Source organism: Hyperolius riggenbachi, chromosome 3 (genome assembly GCF_040937935.1).
Source record: "Hyperolius riggenbachi isolate aHypRig1 chromosome 3, aHypRig1.pri, whole genome shotgun sequence".
Classification (NCBI taxonomy): Eukaryota; Metazoa; Chordata; class Amphibia; order Anura; family Hyperoliidae; genus Hyperolius; species Hyperolius riggenbachi.
Window position 1 is genome coordinate 202,532,252 of NC_090648.1, and position 24,255 is coordinate 202,556,506.

The 24,255-nt window shown below is 41.9% G+C and overlaps 1 protein-coding gene across 2 annotated transcripts in view; it reads left to right on the forward strand.

Annotated features, from left to right (window-relative positions):
• ENTREP2 (endosomal transmembrane epsin interactor 2) overlaps positions 1-24,255 on the forward strand; it is a 978,998-nt gene that overhangs the window by 815,499 nt on the left and 139,244 nt on the right. For both annotated transcript variants that reach the window (XM_068272537.1, XM_068272539.1), the window contains 2 exons: positions 9,071-9,231; positions 11,267-11,402. In XM_068272537.1, the coding sequence (XP_068128638.1) occupies positions 9,071-9,231; positions 11,267-11,402 (297 nt within the window). The remainder of the gene's footprint in view (positions 1-9,070; positions 9,232-11,266; positions 11,403-24,255) is intronic.

Sequence of the window (24,255 nt, forward strand, 5' to 3'; positions counted from 1 at the left end):
GTGAACTGACACATAGGAAATGATTGCACTCCTCTGTATTCAGTCCACTGTCTGCAGGGCAACAAAATAGTATAAGCTGAGCTTTAGCCAATAGACAATTACAGTCCTGGAAATGATTATCACAAGTGGTGTCTGTATTTTCTTTTTATGTCAACGTGACTTTCCTTAAAATGCTTCCCTCTTCAGTATTCAGAAATAATAAAGTATTCAGAATGATGCTAACAGACTGGCTTCTGCATAAAGTTAATCTTCTTTCACAGAAAATGGACTATTCAGGAGGACAGGCTGAAATCAAATAGGCTGCTATAAAATGTAATTGTTTTTATTAGAGACTGCAGTTAATCTTTGAAAACTGCTATTCAGAAGTCTTGTCTTACGATCTCTGACCCTGACTATTCTTTGCTTCTGAACATGCAGGTCAGCGGGCAGCATATTATATTCTGACATGATCTGAGTGTTTCTGTTTGCTTGTACATAAAAAGAACTCACTCAAATCACACTGCACTGTATTATGATGTTTGCAACTCTGTAGATCTATGTAGGCCAGAATAACTGCATACTTATAATTCAGCCGCCAGGAGATTTGGGCGCAGGGTAAAGCCGATAAATGGCTCAACCTGCTCCTGCACAAGTCCCGGCAGCATTAAAAGTATACTGTAGGGGGGAGCGTACTGCGCAGGCTCCTGGTGACATCAGCGGGTGCAAGGACACGGCAACGCAGGCTCTGTGGTTTTCAGACTTTAGAGTCTGAAATTTCAGAAGTGAACCGGAGGCGGGGCCAGAGCATCGGTGGGTGGCTGCGCAGGCACAGGATGTCTGTGGGGGACCATTAGAAGCCCTGAGTAAGTTCAACTAATTTTCCACCGACCCCCCTACAGTATTCCTTTAATTTCTATCCCCCCTCTAGGCCACCATGGATAGTGAAGAAAGGTTCCAGCTATTGCTGGTGGCCAAATTACAGTGTTTTTGTAGTAATTTGTGCTTTGTCTTTTGACGGCACCCAAATTACTAACTCAGTGTCTCTATAGCCATTACTTTCTCAAAGGATTTCGCCCAAAAGTCACTGTCTAGTCAAATCCACTGACAGCCATGTCCTGTAAGGAACAAACGCATATTATTGGGGACTAGGATCACCGATCCAAAGATACTCAGTTCACAAAAGAAAAGAAAAAGTAGTCCCCTTCATATCTCTCATAAATATGATGCTCAAGCCAAAGTAGTGCAAAAAATCAGTTACTTTTATTTAAACAACGTCATAATTAAAAACAATTAAAAACAATGAGGATCCCCTGGCCTCTTGCCATCCATAATTTCCTAGTAATGTAATACAATATAGTTGCAGATCCACTCAATAGAAGTGGATCCCGGGGTTGCCAGCACACCGACCCAAGGTGCTAATACATAAAGAACTGACACTTCATGGCATCAGTAACAGAGTTAGGAATGATTGGGTAATGAAATCGGTGTTGCCGGCAATCCAGGGCGCCACACGTAAGGAATACATATAACAACTACTGCTGGTCTGGAGATGTGCAACATACAAGTAAACAAAGTGCTGTGCAATACAGTTCATATGAGGTCATTCCATGATCAAAAAAGTGCGTATACAATGAATTATGTTCCGTAACAATACATAAGGTGCAAATGCAATGTACAAGAAAACTGTGAGCAATCCACAAGTGTAGATATGGAGGTAGAACAAGAACAATAAACCCAGTGTGGGACAAAAAAAGGATCTGAGCAACCCCAAATAGCAGAATTAGAGAGCCTCGTGCATCAGACCATAGCCAGCATGAAGTCAGGGAACAGTAGATATGTCACAATAATAGAAGCAAGATTAGCATGAAAATCGAGCAGAGCTTACCCTTGTAAAGGGAAGAGGATGGGGACGTGGGGATCCGGATCCATATATATATAGCCTCTATAGCCATTATTGCTATTATAGCCTATGTTGGCGCCGGCTGCACCCAAATCTCCTGCACTGTTTTTACAACTGTGATAATGAAAACATGGTTACTCAAAGTTATAACACAACTGTCCTTACTTATACTGTAATTGTAAATCTTTATTGAAACTGTATTGATAAATCTTCAAAGTGTGCGTGCAATTTTGAGAAACTCTATATTACTGTATAAATGCCTTGCCTTTTCCAGTGCAGTTAACCTCTGATGTTTCTAACACAATCACACAGATGTACTGTATGTAGACAGAGCCCAAATAGCCTACCACTTTCTTTCTTAACCATAAAGAAGCCCACAGGATCAAGGAAATAAAGTATCCATGCAGAAAGTGCTCTGGTAGGAATCAATCTCAGAACCACAGCTTTACAAACCTTCATTCTTAATCACCATGTTGTCCATACGTATTTATAACTGGAAAGCGTTAGGTTTCTGAACGTTTTAATAATTTAAAGTACAGCAGAGAACCTTCAGAAAGGCACAAGTGAAATATTATGAGTAATAGCCCACTGATGTCTTTTTTCAGATTGACTGTAGATCACAGTAATGCAAGCAGACAACAGTACAAACAAGAACTTAGTAGCTCAAGCACAGTACAGAATTGTGCCTTCAGCAAATATTATCAGCTTAGCGGTTTCTAGAGGCAGAAGTTACGAAGCTAGCCTGCTAGAGATCCAGGGAAAATGACATGACAACGGAACCTTGCCTAAGGGAGGAATAGAGACACAATTTTCTTCAATTGGCTTTAGCCATGGTTTCCCTTTAGTGTAGCACAAAAGGAGGAGGTCGCAAGGTCTTTACACTATTTGATTTCCAGAATAGCCCCTGCAGGGTCATGTACCGGTTTGACTTGCTAACAGGCTCATTAATCCACTGTTTTTTTATGTCATGGAAAGATTTCCAGCAATAGTGTCTTTTCATTCTCCGACACTCACATCCAGGGCTGGCTGAAGAAACTTGAGATAATGATTTAGTTACCTTGCAATAATGATTTAGTTACGCTGATGTTGCCTAGCAGGTACATTGCTAATTTCCCTTATTATCCACTAGCTAAATAAATTAAGTTATATCTAGGCATAATTGTTTATTAAGACAAATAGTATCAGTTCTGAACAGAATACAGTACATAGGCTGACAAAAAGTCCTTTATGATACTTCATAATAATTCCAGCTGTAAAGATACTGTTGGAAACAGCAGAAATAAAACATATAGCTTTTGTTCTGATGAGCCTAGAGTGTTTGGGGTTGGATGCATTCATGCATCAATAGGGGTTGCAAAAAATGCCCACCAATATGCCACTGGCAATGAGATAGCTGCATTGTAGGAATTGCCAAATAATTGTATATTGAGACCCCTTTCACAATGGGACGTTTTCATTGCATTACCCTTTTTTTACCGCAGGGTAATGCGAAAACAATGAAAGTCTATTGGACATTTCATACCTGATGCAGTGCAATGCAATACACCGGAAGCATCGCATCTGATGTGAAAGCATCAGCGCTTTACCGGTCAAGACCTGCTATCACGCACAGTGACCAGAAGTCATGTAAGTCAATGGTGCCTCCCATATTTTCAAACTTGTAGCGTTGCGGTGCGCATGCGCACAAGCGTATTTATTTCAATACACTTCCATGCAATTTGTATTTCGACCAAAGGAAGTGAGCACTAGAGAGTCTCACTAGTTTGGCTTGCTGGCAAAATCTACATTACTGTACATTGCCGCAGGTATCTCCAAGCCTGTTTTACAGGAGAACTGCAATGAGAGGTATATGGCGGCTGCCATATTTATTTCCTTTTAAGCAATATCAGTTCCCTGGCAGCCCTGCTGGTCTATTTGGCTGAAAACATCTCTGAATCACACTAGAAACAAGCATTCAGCTAATCTTGTTATATCTGTCAAATTTGTCAGAAACACCTGATCTGCCGCATGCTTGTTCAGGGCCTATGGCTGAAAGTATTAGAGGCAGATGATTAGCAGGCTAGCCAGGCAACTGGTATTGCTTAAATGGAAATAAATATGGCAGCCTCCATATACCTCTCACTATAGTTCTCCTTTAAGCATTGCAATGATCTGATCACACCGCAACCAAAACCCATGTTGCTGGTGTGAAACCGGCCTGAACTGTGCATAATGTTAATTTATATGTCTTTAGTATCACAGATTTTTTTATTCTTTTAAAAACCTTTTTAACAACTTATTGTCATTTGAGAAAACTTAGGAGAAAGCTTTGAACATATTCTAAAGCTGGGGAGTTCTCTTCATAATCAGCAGTGAAGGATCTTTGGACCAAAATGTCAGTCTATACAGTATTTAAAGGGACTCAGAGCTCCCGAAAAAAGAGATTTCTACATACCTGTGGCTTCCTCCAGCCCCATCAGCTTGGATTGCTCCCATGCCACCGTCCTTTGATGTCTGCAGCGCCGATACCGGGCCACCCGCACTTCCGTCAGTTGGTGCCAGTCTGACATAAGGGAAGTGCGCCCCTACGTACCTCTCCAGCAACTGCTGGAGAGATATGCAAAGAGCACACTTGTCCTGTGTAGACTGGAACCGACTGATGGATGTGTGGGGACCCGGCACCGGCGCTGCAGACTTCGGAGGACAGTGGCGTGGGAGCAATCCAAGCTGATGGGGCTGGAGGAAGCCCGAGGTATGTTTAAATCTTTTTTGGGGGGGAATCTCTGGTACACTTTACATAACTTACTAGGATCATGGTGGTACATTTTAGAGTTTAAATTGTACAGGCAGGGGCATTTAATCATCTTTTTATGTGTTTAAATTCCCAGCTAGAGCTGAGGACTTAGGCCTGGTTTACAAGGGCAATAAACGTTGTTTGCAGCATCATCACTCAAGCGCTTTCCATCCATGCAAATGATTGGACAATGCTTTTTAAAGGGAAACTGAAATGAGAAGATGTGGAGGCTGCCATATTAATTTCCTTGCAGATGCAAATGCAGATTTCCTGGCTATCCTGCTGATGCTCTGCCTTTAATACTTTAAGCCATAGCCTCTGAACAAGCATGCATATCAGATGTTTTTGACTAAGTATGCCTAAATTAGCTACAAGCTTGTTTCAAGGGGTTAACTTAAATTCTACTGCTGCAGTGAGAAAGATCAGTACTGTCAGGCTTAGCAGGCTACTGGTATTATTTAGAAGGAAATAAATACCGTATATACTCTCAAGCAAGCTGACCCGCATGTAAGCCGTCCCCCCAACTTTTACCTGAAAAACCATGAAAAAATGATTGACCCCCATATAAGCCGGGGGTATGAAATTCTGGGCGCGTGATCCCCCCCCCCCCAGTGTGTCCCAGTATAGCTAGTAAAGTGCCCAGTATGGGTAGGTAGTCCCCACGTATAGCTAGTAAAGTGCCCATTATAGCTAGTATAGTGTCCCAGTATAGCTAGTATAGTGCCCAGTATGGCTAGTATAGTGCCCAGTATGGCTAGCATAGTGCCCAGTATGGCTAGTATAGTGCCCCAGTATAGCTAGCATAGTGCCCCAGTATAGCTAGCATAGTGCCCCAGTATAGCTAGCATAGTGCCCCAGTATAGCTAGCATAGTGCCCAGTATGACTAGTATAGTGCCCAGTATGGCTAGGTGGGTGGGTAGGTAGGTAGTGCCCCTCCCCGCTCCCCCCACGGCCGCCGCTGCTATTACCTTAGGAGGCGCCGCTTCCTCTATCCCCGTCCTGCTCTGGTAACTAATTCACAGCCGTGCGCCCCTCGGCGGCTGCAGTGCGATGACGGAGGAAACCATAGAGAGCGGCTTCCTGTAGCAGCGATATGTATCGCTGTTACTATGGGAACCGCTCTCTATGATTTCCTCCGTCATCACACAGCAGCCGCCGAGGGGCACGCTGCTGTGAATTAGTTGCCGGAGCAGGACGGGGATAGAGGAAGCGCTGCCGCCTAAGGTAATAGCAGCGGCGGCCGCAGGGGGAGCGGGGAGGGGCACTACCTACCCACCCACCTACCCATACTGGAACATAACTCGCAAGCAAGCCGACCCCCCAACTTTTGGGCCTCTTTTGGGGGGTGAAAAATTTGTCTTGCTTACGAGTATATACGGTATGTCAGCCTCCCTGTAACTCTCACTTCAGTTTCCCTTTAAACACCAGGACCGGCTTTTCCTGCTGTTCTCTGCAAATGGAACACTTGATCCCATTATTTTGTTTCATCCTGGGGGCTACATGTAACATCCAGTATCAGCTACGCTTCCCAATTCTTTGCCCCCCCCCCCCCCCCCACAGGGGTCACATCACAACGCAATGTCTAAACTCCGGGAGGCTGCGCCAAAGGTTGCCAAATGTTTTGCTGTTCGGTAGTGGAAAAGCATTTGGTATTGTCAAAACGAGATCTGCCACTGCTGGTTCAGACACCCGTCCGAAACAGCCGTAATTCAGAGATCTAAATATCTGAGATTGAACGTTTAGCATATATACATTTATTAGTTAATCTGCTACAACTATCCACATTTTCTGAATGCTGGCTGTCTCACAGTTACTATTTATGAGAATATCTTCATAACTCTACGTTATCAGAAAAAAAATGTACAAGCAGGATGTCAGATCTTGTCAAATTGCACCGAATATCTCTTGTGACACAGATGCTTCTAAAATTTTCATGCAGATCTTTAGACATTTTATACATAATAGTCTTTTCAGATATGGCTTTGTGCTAAAGTAAAATTGTTCTACATATTTGTGCCTTATTAAAGTATTTTCAGTATTATTTATTTCACCTTTGTGGACATTATATAGGAAAACTCATGCATTATGGCATGCTAGATTAAATAAACAAAAGATAATATAGGCTTTATAGTCCAGCCATAGACATGTGAAATGTAGATAAATGCCATCCATCAGTTCCAATATTGCAACTGCTATACTGTATGTTAGTGGATATTTTTTCTTTATAAATAAGGTATGGATGATTCATGTTTATATCCTTTCTGCGGTCATTGATAGGGTCCTGGGAGATCTGGGGCTCCTCTGGGCACCATGTCAGTTTTGAGCTGAAAATGGGCATGGCCATGTGTTGGGAAGTAGGTGTGGTCATGGGTGGGGCCAAATGTACATGAACTTAGCAGCAGCATTACCTAGGCTACGTTCACAGTGGTGTCTTGCGGTGTGGCATAACGGCTGCTTTGTAACACGGCTTGCCGCACTGCAATGCACCACCTATAGCGACAATCAGCACGGCAGTTGTGTTCCCACAAAGATATTTCACAAATATATAGGTGTTCACAATAATAGGCAAAAAGTCCTCTCACATGGCTTCTGTGTTGGCCTGGGTGTTGTACTCAGCTGGCCTGGTGGTGATGCTATGCTGGCTGGCCTGACAGTGATGTGTGCTGGGTTGGCTAGCAGTGATTCTGGGCTGGCTGGCAGTGATTCTGGCTGGCCATGATGCTGGCTGTCTGTTTGGGATCATGGCTAGCTAGCTGTGATGTTGGTTGGCTGGCTGTAATGCTGGCTGGCCGTGATTCTGATTGGCCGGAATCATGGCTGGCTGGTGGGGATCATGGCAGGCTGGCCGTGATGTTGGTTGGCTGGTCATGATGCTGGATGGCCATGATGCTGGCTGTGATGTTGTTTGGCTTGCCGTGATGCTGGCTGGTCGGGATCATGGCTGGCTGGCGGGGATCATGGCTGGATGGCCGTGATGCTGGCTGGCTGTGATGTTGGTTGGCTGCCCTTGATTCTGGGTGGTGGGGATCATAGCTGTCTGGTGCGGATCATGGCTGGCTGGTGGGAATCATGGCTGGCTGGCCGTGATGCAGGCTGTGATGTTGGTTGGCTAGCCGTGATGCTGGCTGGCGGCGATCATGGCTGGCTGGCGGGGATCATGGCTGACTGTCGGGGATCATGGCTGGCTGGCCGGAGTCATGGCTGGCTGGCTGGCTGGCTGTAATGTTGGTTAGCTGGCCGTGATGCTGGATGGTCATGATGCTGGCTGGTGCTGATCATGGATGACTGGTGGGGCTGTTGGATGGCCAGCTGATTGTAATTCTGACTGGCTTTGATGCTGGACATGATGCTGGCTGACTGGCCATGATACTGGCTGACTAGCCAATGATGCTAGCTGACTGGCCATGATGCTGGCTTACTGCCCATGATGCTGGCTGTAATGCTGGTTGGCTGTGATGCTGGTTGGCTGTGATGCTGGCTGGCTGTGATGCTGGCTGGCTGTGATACTGGAATGCTGGACATGATGCTGGGACTAGCACCTCCCAGCATGCCCACATAGAGGAACCCCAGCTCCCAGCATGTCCCATAGTGGCTCCACAGCTTTATGGGTTATGGGGGTATGCTGGGATCTGTAGTACCTCTATGGCGACATGCTGGGAGAAGTGGTGCCTCAATGTAGGATATGCTGGGAGCTGTGCTGCATTAATGGGGGGCATGCTGGGTGCCTGCCTGGCAGAGAATGAGGGCATACCTGGCAGAGGAGGACACACACACCAAAATGGCAGCTCTGCCGCCAACTCCTGGATGTGCCCCGGATGTACCACAGGTGGCACACAGTGGCACAGAGGTACCTCTACTACCTCCCGGGAACAGTAGCACAGTGGGTAGTTGTGTATTCATGTCCTCTGTCTTCATCTTCACTTTTGTCTTTCTCCCCCTAGCATCTGAGAGTCTCTAGAGGAGCTCTAGTGCCTTATTCATTCTCAGACACTAGGGGGAGAAACCTAGAAGTGAAGATGTCTGCAGGTTCTGGATACCAAGTGGCCAGAGGTGAGTACTGTGCACCCTAAGCAACTCTGCTGGGGAGGAGGAGTGTTTTGGGGCTCCTCAGAATAGATCCATGGCATGTGCTATGGAACTATGGGTCTAGCGATATGCCTGGTCCTTTCTCCACTATCAAATAGTAATTTAACATTGGAATTTTTTTACTGTTGCTGTCACTTACAATAAGTAGTAAAAATCAAACTATTTTTTTTACAAGATCTTTTCCTCATAGGGCATTTTCAGGTGTTTCCTTATTTTCAAAAGCACTTGTGAAATGGCAGGGGCACATTCCAACTGCTAGAATAGTGATACATAAAATATGTGTGTATGTATATGCCCACTGTGTTGATTTTATGTCTTTATTTTATTTCAGTTTCTACCACACAGAGGCCATGCCACCAGCATGGACTGCATGATGGCACATGGAGCAATCCTCCACCAGACACTGGATTTTGATGAGTTTATTCCACCGATACCACCTCCTCCCTACTACCCACCAGAATACACCTGCACTCCTGTCATGGAAGTACAAAGGTGAGGAAAGTTTCATCTTGCTATCAGAGGATATATACTGTATACATTGGGAAACTACAATTACAGAAAATAGAACTGATGATATAAGAATCAGATTAATTTGCCAAGCTTGACAGGGGTCACACCTGGAATTAGTTTTGGCACAGACAGGCTCAGCAACTTTGAGTGGACAGTAACAAAATGATGTAGAAGCTATAATACAGATATGGTAAATATGCACAAAACCAGTTAAATCAGTTTATTAATATGGGACATTGGAGTATATGGTTGGATATCAGTTGACTTTACTGCAATTGCATCTCTTGTTAATCCCAAAGGAAGGACATTGCATCCTGAATTTCTGATTTTGTTGTGGCCTTTACAGAGAAAACCGCAACAGATTTTCCATAACTCGTCCACAATAGGTTTTACATAACTTTGATTTCAGCTTGGTACTGTGAATCAAAGGGAAAAAATGGATCTCCAGCTGACTGCTAAAGCAACTGGTAAGCAGCATAAGTCAACAAAAAAGCATCCACACAAAAGTTATAACTTAACATTTGTGCTGATGATTCCTCTCGGGTACATTTTATTGGCTGCTATGGCAACCAGCTATGCATTTCCACCTTCCAGCAGACTAATATAAAGTGATGAACAAAAGTAAATATTGAAAAATATTGCAATAGTAGCTGGTGGCATGCCAGCAAAGCAAAAAACATCTCGCCAAAACATCTCTGTCATGCATGTCATCCTGCATTTGGACATTTAGGAGGCACGCTCCCCTATCCTTGTTCATTCCGGTAACCTCTACTTCCTACACCATTTCTGTACTTTTTCACTGCGGAAGTATTCTTTCTCTGTGAATGGTTTCTATTTCCAGTGTGATGCACCCTGTTCATCCTGCTTCAATGGTCCTATCTGTCCCTTCACTTGTTTCTGTTTCTTCTCCTACTTAACTACATCTACCTCAGGCACTTAGCACCTTTTTTACACTATTGCACATTATTCAGACACTTTGCACTTCCATTATCCTGGATATACTAGATATATAGGTTGCTGTACACGTTATAATTGATGTTTATTGCACTTTCATATGTGAATCACAGGTTATGTAGGGGTTAGAGCCTCCAGTGATTATATACCGGTATATGTACTGTATATATATATATATATTGCCAACTGTTGTTTTTATTTGCACATTTATTTTGGCACTTTTGCTGAGCTTCATGTATTATTATGTTATTGATCATTGTGCGCTGTACTCCTATTTTATCTGTTTTTAACTGTTTTTATTGAACTATTGCAGTGGTGCGGTACTTTGGAGCATCTTTTTGTTTCTTTTTTGTTATAGTATTCTTCATGGTCCATTCTGCACACTCCCCTAACTGTTACTATACTTTCATTGGGGGTGGTTAATGGTGCTTGCCCATTTTTGTTTGTTGAATTCCCATTATGTCAAAGTGATATTTCGGTGTGCAACATGTGTAATAAATTGCATAAAGAAAACCACTGTATATTGCTATTCTTCCAGTATTATTATTAATATTCATCACTGTGAAAATATTAAATCTTTATTATGTTCACTCTAAGAAAATAAAATGAGAAATTGTCATTCAATGAGCTTTTTTATAATTGCTATTGCATTTTTTTTTCTTGATAAAATATCACTAACATTAACGAGCATGTTTTGAGGAATTTGATCTCCATGGGCACAGCATCAGCACCATACTGCTTCACTTCTAAGTTATTGAGATGCAAATGAAAGATCCAGCGAGTATAAATGTTTTCACTTGCAGATGAAACACATTAAACTGGTATTTATGGAAACCCATTTGTTAATTAACAGCAGCCCAATTTCTTTATCACCCTGATAAATTAAAGTCTAGTGTGTTGGGCACATTTAGATAGCAAAGGTGTAATTATTAAATAGAGTGATTTAGCACAGAGGTAAATCTGTTTTATTTGCAGTGATTATAGTTAGAGAGAGGATATTAAGGTTAATCTATTGTGAAGGGCGTGTTAAACACATAGAGATGACTGAGTTTTCTCTCTACAGAGGACTTCACCTGGATTTCCCACATTCCCCCTTTAGTACTTTGTATGAAGTTTCAATAAACAGCCCTGGAATCCTCTACCCATCTGAGCTGCCGCCACCATATGAAGCAGTAGTGGGCCAAACTCCTGCAAGCCAGGTAAAATATAAATGTAATATTTACCATTACCACACACTTTTCTGAATAATATCATTACTTAAAGCGGACCCAAACCAAACATTTTTTTAATTAAAAATATTTAGTTGCACCACTCTGACACACACAAAGATAAATAAACACTCCTTCAAGCCTATGAGCATTTCAGTGCATGCTTTTCACCCTTCTCTTTCCATAACTAGGGTTATAGTGGGGGTGATCATTAGCAATTCCTCCATTGCCGGACACCATCTACTTCACCAGTTTGCCGGAAAAATCCCGGCAATTTGAAAGGAAGGGGGGGTTTCTCCAATAAATGTAAAATATTTTATATTTGTCATCATGCAGCTGAAAAAAGGCTGCTATTTATTATTATAATTTAGAAAATAGATTTTATTTCTGAAATCTTGTATTTTTAATTTGGGTCCACTTTAAAGCAATTGTGATTTTTGTTATTTACCTAATTACTCATTTTTTAGATATACCACAGTTTTTCTTTTGAAATCTACTTTTAACCTATTTTAATGTTGCATTGTTTCTTCTCAATGACACAGTCTTGTGTGAAGTATTCCAGAGCTAAAATCTATGAACTATTGACCCCTGTTTATCTCTATTCCGCTCTCAGAAGCTATTCTCTTCCATAAATTAGTTTTATGGCTGTAATTCCTTATCAGTGATGGTTACGCTATAAACCTACTAGGTCCCGATTGGAGAAAAAACTTTATAGTCAAGTTTTTTTTTCTTGTGGATGTGCAAAATAATTAACAAGCACTCCTGCTTTCTGTAGCCAATACACTCATCCAGGAAGAAGCAATACCTGGGCTGTCTGTAATGAACAACAGGGAACAGATTCTAAGATACTAAATGTAATGTGTGTCCGCACATGGTTTCAGAAATTGATAACTAGTTGCAAATAAAAATGGAAAGGAAATTTTAATAATAAGAAATTGCAGAAAAAAATTGTAGCTCTTATACATGATTTTAGATTTTATTTTTTTTTGACCAATTTCACTTAATCAGTATTAAAATTCTTTTTTGTTTTGTTTTTTTTTGGTCACTGACAATTTTCTCAATTTGAATATAAGTTTTTATGTCACTTGAAGTGACGGTACACACTCTTTGGCTTTTGTTAGATGCCAGAGATCCAAACCAGTAATTTTGGACTTACAAATTTGGACACTGTCCTGAATTAAAAATGTGTTTGATGTCAACATTTATTCCTAAAACTAACTTTCAGAAGTGGAAATAACACTAACTTTTAAATAACTTGCTTGCCTAACAATAAGGTATAACAATACATTTTATGTACTGTACTTAAATTCATTGTACCGTGAATACCCACTGAATGAGTGATGGCTTGATTCATGTATGTTGTCTATTAATTATTGCAAAGCATGGACATACTTACTGGGCAACAGTAGCCATTGACCATTCTGCTAGTATAACCCAATATCTATGATGCTAAGACTCTTATCCTTTTTTTTGTAGATGTCAAAATGCATTGTACTGTGCAATAAAAATGGAAGCTTTTACATTAGCACGCTTCTAAGAGGAAATTTCACTTAGCTCCACAGCAATATATACTCGAAACAACCAAAAGGACAAGACTTGTAGTTCTCCTTGTTTCTTTTGATTCCTGTGATATTGCACTTGCACTGGGTGACAGAGTTTTCATAAACTGGCTTAACTCCATATCATAATATTATATTTATACAATATTCTATTAAAATTGGATGCACTGTCGTTAAAATATTGAAGATCAAATGGTGCTATTGATATAATGATTACTTAGAGATGAGTTGCTTTGTGAGACAGATATGTAAGATAAAAAAAAATACTCCTGTGCTTCTCACCATCTATTTGGAGGAGATGCTCTAATAGGCAAGACACAGAACATTTATATTGCGCTTTTCTCCTGCCGGACTCAAAGCACCAGAGCTGCAACCATGAAGGCATGCTCAATAGGCAGTAGCAGTGTTAGGGAATCAGAATCAGGTTTATTTCGCCAAGTGTGGGGGAAGCTACACCCAGAATTATTGGTGGAGTCTTGCCCAATGACTCCTTTTTGAATAGGTGCTCACTTACTGACAAGGAAGAGCCAAGATTCAAACACTGGTAGCCTGTGTCAGAAGCAGAGCCCTTAAAGAAAACCTGAACTGAAAATTAAAAGTCAAAATAAGCATACACAAGTCATACTTACCTTCCATGTAGTCTACTCCTCAGTGTCTTTCTCCTGTCCCGCGTCCTGTTTGTTCACTGTGATCAAGGGAGTTTTCTGTCCTCCATTTTGAAAATGGCCATTACCCATAACAGCTTTCTGGTCAGCACACAGTTAAACTGTAACATCGCCCACTTGAGCCATAGGGAAATATGGACATTTACCTGGTACATCAGTGTTCCTCTCAGCTATAACTGACAACAACTGATTTTTTACTGACAGCAACTGATATATTTCAGATCTGACAAAATATTGTCAGAACTGGAAGGGATTATTGTCAGAAGAAAATGGTGAGCTTCTGAGAGGAACTGATGGCAAGGTTACTATGCAATGTTCATTTGAAGTTACCTCATGTGTTTATTTTAAATATTTTTACTCAGTACAGGTTCTCTTTAAGCATTACAGTACACTATCCAGCCACTAAGCAGCACACTCATCCTAACTAATCAGGAATCTGGAAGCTGGAAATCAGGATTCAGGAAGAGGTTATTTTGTTTTGTTTTTGCTGTTGGTAGCTGGAGGGCCTGAAAGTGCCTATTCCTCTTGTGGTATAGCCATGCTCTTAAGGTCCATGCCACCCCTTCCCCAAAACACGTATTCCTAAATGACAGTAAAACAAATTGGCTTTCAATACAGATATGAAAGAATTTTACAAGGATTGGTTTTGAGGTTGGTTAATCATAGACATGTTACTGCTCTTTAAACTGTTTCTGCGCAGACAATTATAGTTTGCAAAATTATATTTACACATAAGAGTTTGAAGGGTGTAACAGTTGAGGATGTTTGCTACATTTTTTATATGGATCTAAAGTGGACTATATTCGATGCCGGGTTTGTTTGGTTCATAATAACTGACAGCTTTTAAATGCAAGAAACTATTTGTGGATTTGTGGCTTTTCAAGTGTTTAAAAAAGGTCATGTGAAATCAGCCTTAAAGTGGACCCAAATTAAAAATACAAGATTTCAGAAATAAAATCTATTTTCTAAATTATAATAATAAATAGCAGCCTTTTTTCAGCTGCATGATGACAAATATAAAATATTTTACATTTATTGGAGAAACCCCTCCCTTCCTTTCATATTGCCGGGACAGAATCCGGAAAATGCTGGAGTAGATGGTGTCCAGCAAAGGAGGTATTGCTAATGGCTGCCACCTGTATAACCCTAGTTATGGAAAGAGAAGGGTGAAAAGCATGCACTGAAATGCTCATCGGCTTGAAGGAGTGTTTATTTATCTTTATATGTGTCAGAGTGGTGCAACTAAATATTTTGAATTAAAAAAATGTTTGGTTTGGGTCCGCTTTAACGGCCCATTCACACTAGAGCATTTTGCCGGCAATTTTGGCAAAATGCTTAAGCGCTAGCGCTTTTTAAAGTGCTAGTGCAATAATACCCTATGGGTGATAATCGCCGGCGATTAACGCAAATCACCAAACCCAAACGTGTATCCTGCACCATTTTCAAGCGATTTCACGGCAATCGCGTTTCAGTACTATAGAAGCGTTGAACACGATCGCTAAAAAATCGCCAAGTGTGAATGGCGATTTTTCACATTCAACGCAAAAAATCGCCTGAGCAAAATGCTAAAAAAGCGGTAGTGTTTTGCGTTTAGCAAGTGTGAATGGGCCCTAAGAAAAAGAAAGGCACAACAAGCATATTTACCTGAGTTGCAGCATAACCTGCTGCTATTTGCATATAGGTGTCTTACTGGCATACTTACTGGGGCATAACTAGAAAAAACCGGGCCCCCCTGCAAAAAAATAATCACGCCCCCCGGGAGGCCGCTCAGGACCGCTTTGGAGGGCAGGAGGGGGCGCAGCATGAGGAGAGAGCATGGCCGCACATCGGTGGCAGCAGGAACACATACCGCCATCCACTGCAGAGGTCCAATCTCTAAGTGCCTCACGCTACTTCCTTTTTAAACAGTAAACCTCAAGCTGTGACCCCTCCTGTCCCCCAAAACGGCCCTGAGCGCCCCCCCCCCTTCCCCGTGGGTGCAGCGGCTGCAGCCCCTATTGTTATGCTCATGATACTGTGTAGAAGTTAAGTCAAGCAGTAAAAGTAACAGAAGATACCTGATAAGTGAATGTAAAGCACCATCAGCATTGTATACAACTCAAACCACTATGACACCCATGGATGCTGTCTGTGCTGAACTGCGACACTGCAGCGTAATACATTAATTAGAAGACTTTCACTTGTGCAACAGCATGTGCCTCCTATCAATCCTTATCTTCATTCCCAACATAAAGCCTTAGGCATCAATGATCTGTACAAATCCTGACATTTCAAGCATTAGCGCTGGAAACAACTGCTTCAAATATTTCTTTGTTGCCAGTCTCATCCTTTTGATAATATTACTATCCAGACTGTTTTTCTCTATTTTTAAATATAGAATCCTGCTCTGTATTTCAGCTCTAGCTCTGGGATAGATAACCATTAACTCTATAGCATACAAAATGTTTAAAATATTGTATTTTGCACTCGGTGTATAATTCTGTTCATGTAATAAGTTTTACCATGGATCAATTTCATAAAATTGCAGTTTCTTCTTATAGCCTATTAATAGGTAAACATGAATGACACCTTAAATCTCTTTAAATCAGTCTCCTATAATCTCCTATGTAGCACCATACACCGAGGAAGGCCCTGTAGTGAGGCCCATTTAATTTTCACTGAATTTTAAATACTGTAACGTTAACACTAGAGGGAAATTCTGCTTTTGTTACAAAAAGCTAAAATTTTCCCCGAAAAAATGCTATCAATGTATTTCAGAATTATACAACTTTTCTAAATTTCATTTTATCAAAATGATCTTTCCATTCAGTCTTCATCAATACATGTCCTAAGCTGTTAGCTCTTCTTTGTAGCTATTACTCTTCTTTGCAGTCATTTGGAGTGGCTGTGTTTATGTAAGCATTTAAAAAGAAAGCAATGGGTAATGATGGCCACTAATGATCCAATCTTTTTCATCCAACCCTTACTATTTCAATCTGATAAAAGGGACTGCCTAAATTATCCATTCAATATAGTCTCTCAATTTACCCCTATACTACATAGATATGGTAAAATTGGATGAAAAAGATTGGATCATTAGTGGATACTTTTAAACTGATTATTATGTTCTCACCAAATGTACAATTTTTAAAAGAGGACTCTAGAATATTAACCGACTGTGCATGTGTTTTAATGCAGTGGAATCAAGTGAGGTGAAATAAGAGTCTCTCCAGTCTGCCTGGGCTGTTTTACAATGTCCATATACACCAGAGGGTAGTTGTTTATGCAGAGATGACTGTATCTGTGCATTAAAGAAAATATGAAGTGGGAGGAGGTGCCGGAGAGAAACGGGAGAGTAATGCAAAACGCATCGTCTTTTTTTGGTGTCCAGTAAATATATGTTCAAACCCTTGTATTAAGGTAACGCTGTTTTGAATTATTCCATATACTTCCTGTCCTTTGCATATTGGGGCACTTCTTCCTACTACATATAATCCAAACCCCTCCTACCAGGGGTACCCCATGTGATAACACTTCCAGTGGTTCTCTTTTCTTTGTTTTGTTTTTCTTGGAGCGTGACCCACAAGATCCGAAGGAAGATATTAGATCCACGTGGAGATGTAATTCTCCACATGCTTGCTAAAGTCGTTGCCTATTAGCAACCCACATTTGTAGGAAGCTTTTGCATGTTGTAATAACGTATGAAAAAGTCAGCTACTGTATTTGATTGGTCCATTTCCAACTACAAGTAACTTGTGATGCTAATATTCGTAGGTGCTGGTGCAGTTTCTTACAATTGTGAAAGCATGCCAGGAATGTGTACTTTGTTGAAGGACACTTTTCACTGTAGCATTGAATTTGCACTAATATCTGGCTCTTGTAATTTTAGTCTCAGTGATTAGCTGCATTAGCAGTGTCCGCTTACTACTCCTTGTTCAACCTCGCTAGGTATGAATACCGAGCACTCAGCTAAGCTATGCTTCCCAATAATGTACAGATACAGAGTAATGGGTGCTAAATGGTAAGTATTCTTCAGGTGGGGGAAAGCTAGGAACTCAACTCCTAAAGGTAGCCATAGACCTGACAATTATGAGCAGATTCGACAAAGAGACAAATGTATCTTTTATCGAATCTGATTAGAGATACATTTGTCTCTTATCGAAGCTGCCCATATACTACAGGCCGATTCCCGTCCGATTTCAGCATGAAATCTTCTCTGCTAGGATATCCTCTAGATTGCAATATTGCAAGGGCAGGAACCTCCTCCTAGTGTTTCTGATGTACTTTATCCATAATGGTGCATGTTCATATGATAATGTCTGAAACCACACATCAACAATGTCTGTGTTTGTATTGCTAGATGTCCTGGTTGTACAGAGTTCTGAATGTCTCATGCATCTATGCTCCCCACTATTGTTTTTGTACTATGTTGGCGCCATATAAATACAAAATATGTATAATAATAATAATAGGTTGTCAGACTACAACTTTTGCAACCTTGCTGAATGTCTGTTAGCATAGCATTGTGCGAAGACCTGGGAAGAATCAAAGCTGAGTTTCTACATGCAGTTCAGAACCCTCCAAGGTAGACAGAAGTGTATTTTACAATTGTGCCTGAAAAATGTCTGGGATCATGCAATATGCTTCAGGCCTCTCCTGTAGTGAATAGGCTCACTTTCCAGTGAAATCACATTATGGTGACTGACAGCAAGTGCCAAATGTGTTATATAAAGACGGGTCCCTTGGGGGCATCGTAACCTAAGCAATATGCACACAAGCTTCTAGAGAAACAGCATCTTCCCCTATCTCTGGCGCTTTCCCAACAACACCGATATGTTCTCCACTCTGGTAGACTGATCCAGGCAACCAAAGTAATTATCTCTGTAAGCGGAGAAGCTGTGCTGTGCACGAGATCATACTTTTAATATTCCAGGCAGCATGTTCATTCTCAAAGATTGGTACCTTTTAAACAAGATGCAATGGAAATGTTTCAACACCAGAATCAAACTAAAGCTTTCAGCATTCTAGCTGATCCAAGAAGGGTGCAAATCTGTTGTATTTTGCTTGCTCCTACTTCAGGTGTCCAGCCAGGCAACAGTAGGACATGATACAGGCCGGGATACAGAAAAACACGCCAACCATGTTACGTAGTTACGTGGTCAGGGCATGTGTGCATTGAGTTAAGGTAATGTCACAGAAAAAAATTAATCAAACCATCTGATATTTTCATAAATAACTGCTGATCCACAGGAAGTCCCAAAATGTTTGGAAAGCATGGGCCAATTTGCTTTAAAAGGGGGAAAAAAAACCTTCCTGACTCCACATACTGTAATTCTGAACAAAGCCCTGGAACATCAAGATTTAAAGGGCAGAATTTACTAAAGCAGAACAACTCCTTTATTTTCAACCCTCCCACTTTTGGTAGCAATGTGCTGTCATTTTTATTCACCAATATTGTCTTTGTAGAGCAACACGTGTAAGCAGGCTTCTATGAGAATAAATGTGAGAAGTCTGAAGGCAACAGATGAATTACCCATGTTATCTCGGCATTAGTAGCTGCATGTACAAGGCACAAAGCAAGCAAGCTTAGGAGCTCCAGTGCGAGTTTTACATTGCCCCCCCCCCCTCCAGTGCTCTATACATAACAATTAATATGGAGCCCCAAAACCTGATAAAGACCGTGCCTGCACTGTAGCGTCAGAGAGATATAAACTGGGGAGAAGAACAGTCTATTAATGGTGACAACCAATAAAAGCACATATAGAGGTGATCATTACCAGCATAGCAACAATAAAGAGCTAATAAAGCAGATGAAGGAGGGTTCCTGGAGGCCCCCTCTGGTGCAGGGCCCTAGTGCGGTCATTAGTTATGCATCCCCTATTGCTACACCACTGCAATAAAATCTTAATATGAGGCTGTTGGAGAGATAAGGGTGGTGAAGAGGGCAGCAAAGAATGAAGCACAGTAAAGTGTGTCTGAAGCTGACACTGAGAAAGCTGCATCAGTCAAGACTCATACACACATCCAATATTGAATGGCCAGTGATTGGCAAATTTTACCACTTCCGTGTAGTATAATGGCCAACAGATTTTGAATACTATGAACAGATTGTGTAGATAAGCTTTCATTCTACTTGGAAAGGGTAAAATTAAAAACTGAATGTGTATATAAACCCTGACCTCATTTTTAGATAAAATGTATTTAATGCCTTTTTATTGCATGTGCAGTGACATAAGAGTCACAGCACAATCCTCCCCCTTTAGCGCCCCCCCCCCATCCCCCACTTTGCTCAGCTGCTCTACAGTGTACTAATACATCTAGTAGTTTAGCACACTATTGTTCTGAGCTAAATTACCTCAGTACGGCACACAGCGCAGCTCACTGTGGAGATAGGAACTAATAGCGGCGAGTGGAGGGGGGTGTTCCATGAGGACAGTCAGAGAGGAGGAAGTACTGATACTTCCTCCCCGCCTATCCTTTTCAGATTTCACATCAGCAGAACGGGGGTGGGGGAGGGACCACTGAAGAGAGAGTAAAGTGCTGTGATTTATGTAACAGCACAAAAAATAAAATAATATTAAAAGTGTGCTGTTCTAAAGGGAGGTCAGGGGTACTTTAAGGGCCAAGTGGTGGCAAATATCTGGGTGCCATTAACATTTTCCCTATACTTATCTCTAATAGGCACTTGGGCAGTAATGTCACCCAGGGGTTATATCAGCCTGGAGGGCCATGAAAAGGAGGGCAGCAAGCATTCAGAAATATTCAACCCTACCCTTCTTCTGTAATAACCCAGGCTATATGCTTTTTCAGTTGAGGGTGACACTTGCAAAAGTGGGCACAAAGGCCCGCCCCCCACTCTGCCAAAATCACCTTTGTCTATGATGTTGAGGAAAAGGGTATTATCCTTACTTCTAGTGCTCCAAGAAGGAGGTTGGAGTAGTAGTGAATTGTTGGTGAATTGTTTTGAAATCTTAAAGGTCCATTTAATAAACAGTCACAAAAATATGTGAGGGAATGAGTAAGGAGTACTATTGTGCTTCTGTATTCATTCCCATAAATTAATCCCTAAGTAAAGAAGGTTTTCAGAGTCCACCACAAGAAACCCCACCCCCTCCCCAATGTATTAACCCTCTGGGCGATACAATTACATCGCCCAGGAGGGGGCGCAGCACTTTAAAAAAAAAATTTAAATCACGTAGCTAGCGTTAGGCTATGGCATCCCCCCACCCCCTCTGGGGAGGAGGGAGGATTACACTTCCTGATGTTGCAAAGCAGTGTAGGCCTGCAATTATGAGATTTCTGACCTTAAAACACCGCTTTGTGTCAAATCCAGATTTTTTTACATGGAGGGGGTGGTTCTAAACAGCGGACCGGAAGTACACACACTATGCGTACTTATGTCCGCTTCCGTTCCAGTCACTTTGTGCACTCAACCTCAGAAGAAGCCAGGCGTTTTGCCCTGAGAAACGGTCATAAGGCCGTGCACCTCATTGGCGCCCACATCTGCCACCTCCCAACATCCAGGTACAGCATTCCAGCACTAGCTAATACGTTTTGTATCATCATCTCACTGCATGTCAGATTTTTGCATGTTGTTGCATCCATGCTTTTTTTGATACTGCTCGCACTGTTACCACATGCTGACAATAAACCATAGTGCCAGACTTTTCTTGCCTTCTCCCACTGTGTTTTACATATTTGAATAAGGTGACCTACTAATCATCTCTTCTTGCATGTAATTAATCTACTCCAGTTAACTATTTCTTATATCTGAGTTGTATCTGTAGTAGCTTCTTTCTTCACCCTTTCCTGTTCCAGAATAACCTTTTTGTGAAAACTGATCTGTGTTACTAGTTCATAATTAAAAGAGTGGAAGCCAGTTGGAAAATCATTTTGAGTAAAAATATATATGTGTATAGGCGCCTCAATTGGGGACTTATCCTGTTTGGCACGATACTCGACCTGATGAAGCGGTTTTACCGGGAAATGCGTAGTCAATTTTAAAGTACCCTATTCAAGTATTCTTTATATGATACTCCGAGTGAACATTTTATATAAGGTAGGATCTTTCCATTCCTGTTTCCGCTGTTTGTTTTTTTATATATGTTACGGCCAGAACCCGAAGTTTGGCCACTTCTAGTTCTGGCCAGCCACTTCGGGTTCTGGCCGGCCAATGTGCGAAGTGGCCGCTGCGCTGCGGCCAATGTGAGGAATGGAATGAATCATGTAACATTTATGTATCTTCTGACCGCAGCGCAGCGGCCAAACGTATCGCAACTTAGTTATTTTAATGAAATTAAGCCGGCTTTTTCTCTGCCTCTCTCTCTCTCCTCCCCCCGCCTCTCTCTCCTTCTCTTATTATGGGCAGCACTCGTGTCCCCCTCCAGAGTCGTTCGTCGCGCCAGGCAAAGCAGAGCGGGGAGGCTGCAGACATCGCTTCTGCCAGCACCCGCTCTGCAGGTACGGCAGGCTTCCCCTGGCGCGACGAACGACTCTGGAGGGGGACACGAGTGCTGCCCATAATAAGAGAAGGAGAGAGAGGCGGGGGGAGGAGAGAGAGAGAGAGAGGCAGAGAAAAAGCCGGCGGCTTCATCTGTTTCATTGCCGCCAGCTTAATTTCATTAAAATAACTAAGTTGCGATACGTTTGGCCGCTGCGCTGGGGCCAGAATGTACATGAATGTTACATGATTCATTCCATTCCTCACATTGGCCGCAGCGCAGCGGCCACTTCGCACATTGGCCGGCCAGAACCCGAAGTGGCTGGCCAGAACTAGAAGTGGCCAAACTTCGGGTTCTGGCCGTAACATATATATGCCCTAATAGTGGCTCTTTAGTGGTTCTATTAAACTAGTGATATACAAATTGTTACACAAGTACCCCAAGGGCGCCTCCTACCTTCTTTTATTGCTTCTCACCCCCCAATGTATTGGGGATCACCACCCAGGCGGATGGTATCTTTTTTAAGGCGCTGCGACCAACGAAGAAAAGCCACAAGGCCGAGTGGGGATGGTACTTCCCCACATGCGTTATAGTTCGGTTGTGCTTTGTGCAACCCGGTTTTGTGAGTATATTTGAATATATATTTTATACTTACTCTTCACATCTGCGATGATACACCAGATCGGGCCCCCGGTGTCCTCCCGTTCCTTTTTTCTATTCTCTCCAGTGTCCATATATTATTCCTGGTTCCTGTGTTGTGTTCCTATATAAATTGTATAACTATTCCACATTATCATCAGCTTTGTATTGTGTAGGGAAGGCTAAACATTCATTTAGTTATGGACCATCTATGATTTACAAATGGACAACAAATATCCAAGCTTAGTCTTGCTTTTTAGGATTTAAAGTACTTCACCAAGAGACAGAAATAGAAAATGCATTCAGGCAATCGCCTCTCATTTAAAATAAGCCATTGAAATAATTTATTCAGAAGCTATCCATTATAGTGCTGTATTGTTGCTGTCATATTTCTGGGGATTACTGCATTGCAAAAGAAAGCCCCATACTGAAACGTAATAAGGTGATTTGAAGAGTTTTGTGCTTGAGGTACATACAGGTACTTCTCATGCAGATGTGCACATGCAAAGGAAATCACTTACAATGAATACAGTGTGTTTCAGTTACGAGACGCCATAAGCAGAACAGCAGAAAGAGTGAGAAATATGAAAGTATATCTACTACTCGTATGACGAGTGCATTCAGACTTTGGTGTCTATTAGTTCCATGGCAACAATGCAGCAATCGTATCAGCATCTTCACACAAGGTTACAGTTTCCTCTTGGTGAGATTTTTCTAGATGAGTTTCTCACATTATTAAAAAAAAATATTATTATAAAAACACGGGTATGACCATTGCCAAATATACTGTATTATGCATATCATTATAGCCTGCAATGCATTTAAATCCCCCCAATCCCCATTTGGAAAGAATTAAATGACCCATATGGAATTTCTAAAGAATTAAACACTAAAGCCTTATACGGGCAGCATGGTGGCGTAGTGGTTAGCGCTCTTGCCTTGCAGCGCTGGGTCCCTGGTTCGAATACCAGCCAGGGCACAATCTGCAAAGAGTTTGTATGTTCTCTCCGTGGCTGCGTGGGTTTCCTCCGGGCACTCTGGTTTCCTCCCACATTCCAAAAACATACGGATAAGTTAATTGGCTCCCCCTAAAAAAAATTGCCCCGAGACTACAGTACTTACACTACATAATACAGACATATGGCAATGGTAGGGATTAGATTGTGAGCTCCTTTGAGGGACAGTTAGTGACAAGATATATATATATATATATACACTGTACAGCGCTGCGTAATATGTAGGCGCTATATAAATACTAATAAACAGATGCACATAGAGCAAAGTATTGCCACTTTAAGTAAAAATCCACACCACGTGAGTGCACTCCTGGGGGTAGTGCCACCACCTTGGGAAGAATTTGCTTGAGCTCCCCCTGTGTGGCCCCACTCACCAGAAGCGCGTCTTGCCACACTGCGTATAAACAAATTCCGGTCAGCCAGGCATTCATAAAAGCAATTCCAGCATTTTATTATGATGCAAGCGTCAGACAGTGGTTCCACAGCAGCTACTCGGTCCGCGGTATAGAGCCTCTATACCGCGGACCGAGTAGCTGCTGTGGAAC